Source organism: Aythya fuligula, chromosome 26 (assembly GCF_009819795.1).
Source record: "Aythya fuligula isolate bAytFul2 chromosome 26, bAytFul2.pri, whole genome shotgun sequence".
NCBI classification, from domain to species: Eukaryota; Metazoa; Chordata; class Aves; order Anseriformes; family Anatidae; genus Aythya; species Aythya fuligula.
Genome location: NC_045584.1, coordinates 1,562,730 through 1,568,821, shown reverse-complemented (window position 1 = coordinate 1,568,821; position 6,092 = coordinate 1,562,730). Strand labels below are relative to the sequence as shown.

The 6,092-nt window shown below is 57.7% G+C and overlaps 1 protein-coding gene across 1 annotated transcript; it reads right to left on the bottom strand.

Annotated features, from left to right (window-relative positions):
* Window positions 1–37: 37 nt before the first annotated feature.
* Window positions 38–4,339, bottom strand: GDF1 (growth differentiation factor 1). Its single transcript, XM_032203595.1, has 2 exons — window positions 4,042–4,339; window positions 38–3,046 (listed from the first exon to the last, which is right to left on the bottom strand). Exons 1-2 carry the CDS (start codon window positions 4,322–4,324, stop codon window positions 2,211–2,213), a joined length of 1,119 nt encoding a protein of 372 aa, XP_032059486.1. The 5' UTR covers window positions 4,325–4,339; the 3' UTR covers window positions 38–2,210.
* Between the last annotated feature and the right edge of the window lie 1,753 nt (window positions 4,340–6,092).

The following is a 6,092-nucleotide window of genomic DNA, read 5'->3' as shown; positions in this document are numbered from 1 at the left end:
TCAATGATGAAACCATGCAACACTCATTAAAACTTAGTCTGATTGTATAAACTTCAAGTTTATTACTTTTTTTTAAACACAGACTAGTACAAAAGTGTGGTGTGGGCACAGCGTACATGGGTAAGCAAATGAACTGTGACAACTCTAAGTTTCCTACCTCCCTTCCCTCCTCTGGCTCAAATGCAAACATTACAACCCTGTGCAGGAGGGGAACTGCAGCAGTGACAAAGCGCTGGTTCGGGAGGTGACAAGTCCAGCCTGAAAGTCTCCTACCTTGTGCTTCCCCTTCTCGTGGCACTTACAAGTGACTTACATCAATGCTCAGCCTGGCTCTGGCTGCTGAGCTCTTCTGTTCCTTAGCACAAATACAAAAAACTTAGTTTTTCGTGAATCCTGCCCATCTCACAGTGGGAAGAAATGGTTCCTGCTTGCTTTAGTAGAGCAAGTGAAGTCCCACTTTAACCCCTTAAACCATTTAAGTGCCTGACCTTGCTATCCATGAAGCTCTGGCTCAGGGGCTGGGCTGACCCTGGTGCTTGCTGCTCAGCTCTGGGGAAGTTGAGAAATGTGCTTGGACAAGAAAGTGTTAGCATGCTACAGTACTAATATATCAACCTACTCCAGTCTTGGTCTTCAGCTACGCGTTTCAGGTGTGTTCAAAAACACTGTCACAGGGCGGGAGGATGTTTCCTCTGCTAACGAAACAGTGGTTAAACCTTCAGTGCTTCCCAGGAGGGAGAAGGCCCAGCTTAGCCTGGTAATACTTCATCGGACCTTGAAGACAATACAACGGAGGTACCAAAAAGAATAAGTAAAAAAAAAAAATAAATCCATGCTACACCGTCAGGCTCATATTAAAAAAATTAAAATAAAAAAAAAACTTCAAGTCTAACTCAGATTCCTTGTGTGTCCCCACTCCACCCCCCCAAAAAATAAAATAAAATGCAAAGCAAAGCTGCAGGTGTGCCAGGCAAGCCCCTGGGGAAGCGTTGGTGCTGCCTCAGCACACGCTGCCTGTGTAATGCCACAGGGCACAGCCCCAAAGCTCTGCCCCGGGCGTTACAATGCAGCTGCTCTGACTTTACAGCCCACGTAGGGAAAGGGGGAAGCAAAGCAGCAACTCCTCAGTGGTCACCGTTGCTCAGAGGGGACGGTGCAAAGCTGGGTCTCACCCGATACGGGGCTGCTGGCTTTGTTAACGGCGTTACACAGCCTCAGGAGCACACCCACAGTACTGCAACGGACTGGGGACCACAGCCAGCAGCTGCAGGCTGGGCCTGATGTCCTTAAAAAGCCAAACAGAAGAATCACCAAAATAAAAACTAAACAAAAGGAACCCCAAAACTGCATAAGCACATCAACGTGGTGCCTGAATTATGAGGGCTGTAACACTGCTGCGGTGTGCAAAGCTGCTGCTGCTGCCGGGTGCCACCAGGCTCTGGCTGCTTTTCTGCAGCCACCAGCAGGGATCCTGCTCTCAGCGCCTTGCCCAGGAGCTGAAGGAACCGCTGAGACACCCTGCAAGGGACCGGGATGCCACTGCCTCCCCCTGCTCCCCTTCGCCTTGCAGTGCGGCTGCCCCTGCTTCACACAGCCCTCAGCCAAAACACGTCACAGCACCCTGCAGGCGCTCAGCACCACTGCCCCCCTCACTCCCAAACCTGACAATCCTGCAGCCTAACCCAGCTGCGGGGCAGCAGGGACGCGCCAGCATCACGTCATCAACTAGGTCATTTCTATTTTACACCGCAAAAAGCTGCAGCATTTAGCCCAAAAGCTGAAAAAGCACAAGCCTGGCTGCTGCTGAGCCGTGCGGGTGCCTCCCTGGCTGCTCTGCCAGGCACAAGAGGGGGCCGGGATTCACAACCTGGTGCCACCATCGCCCGCACAGAATGGACAACCGGACACCCAGGGCCTTGGTCATCATCCCATAACCATCTGCTGGCTCTGGCTGCGTGGCGTGCAGGGCCAAGCACAAGCTGTCACTAAAGCACAACCCCAAAACGATCCCTCTGTGCCCGACCTCCCCCCCTGGCTGCACCTGAAGGAGGCAGGGCAGAGGGGAGGGAGCTCTGACACTCCCCGTCCCAAGGGAAACTCCCTAAACACCAGCACAGCGGGGATTTAACGCACGTGGGTTTATTCCATCAACCATTCAACGTTTCACCCGGGACCCCCACCCACGGCGCGCACCCACGCAGCCGCTCCCGCTACCGGCAGCCGCACTCATCCACCACCATGTCCTCGTAGTGCCTCAGCACCACGTTGTCGTCGTTGTCGTAATAGAGGATGGAGATCGGGGACAGCCTGACGGGGACGCAGCAGGGCTGGGGAGTCCCCTCGGGGTCCAGCGAGTGCACCATGGTCTGCAGGATGGCGTGGTTGGTGCTGTTGAGCTCGGCCGTCAGGGGGAAGGGGCACTCACCCAGGCAGTAGTTGGCCATGTAGCCCTGCGGGGCGATGATCCAGTTCTCCCAGCCGACGTCGCTGAAGCTGATGTAAAGCCGCCTGGGCTTGCAGAGGTTGCTCGGCGTGACGGGGATGTTGTAAGCGCTTCTCCTCCTCCTGGAGGCCCGGCACTGCTGCTGGCTGAGGCTCACCACCAGGAGGGAGGTATCCAGGAAGGAGTCGATGCTGGCGCAGAGGCTCTGCGGCCCCCCGCTCGCCCCGGCTGCTTCCCCGCCTCCGCCACTCGCCGAGATCTCCAGGATCAGGCCCAGATTCCTGCTGTGAGTTCTCCAGTCCCTCGCCACCCCGCTCAGGTTGAAGAGCAGAGACTTGTGCAGCCGGGCGAAGGACTGCTCCACCAGCAGTGTGCGGCCGGGCTCGGGGGATGGCGTCCCCCGCAGAGGCAGCCGGGGGGCTTGGTAGAGCCTCAGCTCAAAAACCTGCCCCTGGCTGGACGCGTGGTAGGAGTTGTGGCTGAATTTGATCTCCAGCTGAGCCATTGTCAAGCGCTCGCCCTCCTCCAGCACGGAGAGATTAAAGTACAGACGCTTCTGCAGGCACAGCAACGGCTGGGGCTGCCCGCTGTGAATGAAGTGGCCTGACAAAGAAGGAGAAATAAGAGGTGGCGGTGGCTGAGCTCCGTTACGCTGGGCAGGATCAGCCTCCCGCAGCTCCGATCTCAGCTCCTGGCGGCACGGCAGGAGGAAGATGGGTCTGAGCAGAGGCAGGCAGCCAAACACCCGCAGCTGCTGGATCAGGATGGCAGAACTGCAGCACTGGGGGCTCTCGGCCCCACAGCACAGCCTGGCCCTGAGCCTACAGCACCAAGGTGGTACAGCCACACCAGCACGGCTCTGTCCCTCCCTGCTGCCTCCACACCCTCGCAGGCAGGGCACCAAGACTCCTCTAGAAGCTACTTGACACCTCGGGGCATCATTTTTCCTCAGCTCTACATATCTCGCCCCCATGACAGGGAGGTTCTTGTGGGTGCTGGGTGTTTGGGATGCAGGGGGAAGGAGGGCAGATAGCAGCAAAGTGATGGGAGTGGGAAAGCTGCCTGCTGCAGCCAGCCCTAGATCTCCACTGGAAACCTGAACTCGCAAGAGCTCTGTGGTGTCTCGAGGCCTGGAGGACCCCGATCACTTCCCATGTAACTGGGAATGGCTCAGAGAAGCCACGGGCTGAAGTGGCCAGACGTGCCGCATGGGCAGCCGGAGGCATGAGGACAAGGAGGAGAAGGGGGGACAGGACACAGCCAAATGGCTGAGCATCCATCCCGCCTCCACCCGGGGTGCAGGTGTGACCCCAGTTCTCATCGCTGCACCCAGAGCCCCACCACGGGCCAAGCCAACCACCTAGGATCAAACCCACGCCTCCGACTGCGTTGGGTGACTCGCAGGACAGAACCTTACACAGCCTCACCCCCTCAGTTCCAGACTATAACCAATTACCTACACCATCCTCAGGGACCAGAGCTCCCACAGCAGGGATTTCCCTCAGGGAAACCCACTGCCCGTCCTCCCCCAGCCGTTCCCAGCCCAGAGCACAGAGAGGTTTCCGAAAGGCAGGACCCAAACAAGAGCAGTTCTGTACCTTGGTCAGCGAGGACACGGATGATGTTCCCCGGGACATTAAATTCCTCCACCCTACAGCCATCCGCCAGCTCTGTGTTTGCAGGAGGCATCTTTCTCTTCTGGAAGATCCGCCAGAGCACAGACGGCACAGGAACGGGGATTTTGGGGCTGGGCTTGGTGCTCAGACCCAAGGATTTTAACAGCAAGCTTTCCTGCAAACTGAAATCCATCCCCAGGCTGACGCTAAGGAGAGCCCAGGCCAGGCCAGCTCTGAAGCTGGCAGGCGAGGGGAGAGGCCCCATCACGGTTCTCCTCCCGCAGACAAAGAGCTGTGCTGGGGACCCGCTCGCAGGGCACTGAAGGCAGGGGCCAGGGGGGGTGTTGATTGCCTGATTGGAGCCTTTGATCTCGTTAGTGCTCAATTAGCACAGAGGGATTCCCAGGATTGGGCAGAGGGTGGGAGCGAGCCCTCCAGGCTCCCCGGGGCCTGTTAACCCTTTGAGGCTGCGGGGTGGGAGGGCGGCTGCCCTCCTCCCTCTGCTCCCAGCCCCTTCCACGTCTCCCCACCACCGAGGCCCAACGACAAAGCCCCTGGTGATGGGAAAGGGCTCCACAAAGCTGCCAGCACGTCAAGCACCGCTCCATGGCCCTGGAGAAGGGCAGAACTGGTGGCCAACCCACGCGGGTCCAGGGGGAGACACAGGTCCAGGGGGAGACACGGGGTCTCCTCTCACTGCCTCCTCCAAATCAGCGTTTCAATCGCAGCGTCTGACGCTTCCCTCTGAAGCCTGACAACTTCCAGCACCCCACGTCTTCAAGCTCTCCCCTCCTGCCTCACACACCTACACGCCCACGAGAACACAGCGCTCAGCACCCGCTCCCCACGCAGGGGACCCTCCGGACCAAACTCACACACAAAACGCTGCCCGATGAGTTACCCAATTAAACCCTGAAGCCTGGGCAAGCCGACGCTAAGAAATTCGATTTCCTTCATTCCCTCCTTCCTGCCAACCAGCCACAGAACCAGAGCACCGAGACGCAGCCCTCCGAAACACTGCTGGGTAATTACAAGCGAGGTGATGGATCCTGCCTGGCACAGTTTCCATCCAGCCAAAGTCACATTTTGCTTTCTGTTTACTGAGGAACTTTCCCTGAGGCGCACACAATGGGCCTGGAGTTGAATCATCATTGCGAGACCAAATAGAAAAAAACAAACAAACAAAAAATCCAAATAAAACAACAATTAGCCACCCTGGAATCGATGCCCTGAATCCCCCTTCCCTGCCTATTGTCCCCGGCTGGGGGGAGCTCTGCTTCCCAGGGCGCTGCGGGGACGGGAACTACGAGAGGGGAGCAGTGGGACGGGCTCAGACCGAGGGCAGTAAAATCCTGACGGCTTCCCAGCAAAGAGGCACGTGGCCCAGCCTGGCCTCGGGGATCCTGCAAGGCTCGGGGCTGGTGCTGCCTGGAAAACCACCACAGGGAGCTGAGAATTTTTGTTCTGCACTCGAGCAGGCAGACGTCACTGGGCCAGAGTCTGGAGATTGGGGACCCTGCACGAGCTGTGCTCAGGGCTGGCTTTTTAAGGAACTGTAAGAGTTACAGGGGCGTTTTGAGCAATTTAGATGTCCTGGTCCTCATCCTAGAGGGCAGGAGGCTGGAATAACGCTCTAGGGCTGGGTTTCCAGGCAGACCTGCACGTGGGAACTGCTTTGTGCTACAGCCTCGAGGTGCACAGGGACAGCTCCGTGTTAGGGACCCCTCCTGGTCAGCGAGGCTCAGAGGTGCCCTGCAAACCCTTCCTTAGTGCCTGCTGGCAGCTGGAGCAGAGCTGGCTTTGGGCTCCCCTGGCCTGGGACAGTGGTGGCAGTGAGCAGAGGATGTTTCCCTCTCCAGTTTGATGCTAGGTCCGAAGCCCCTGCAGTGCTGCTGAGGCAGGGTCATTGGAAGGGACCAAAAATAAAGATGGGAAATCACAACGGGGCTGAGAAGAGCTGGGGGATGGAGCGACAGAAGAAACACCAGGGGACCTAAAGCCAGCTCCAAATCCTACCTGGACCAGCAAAGCCA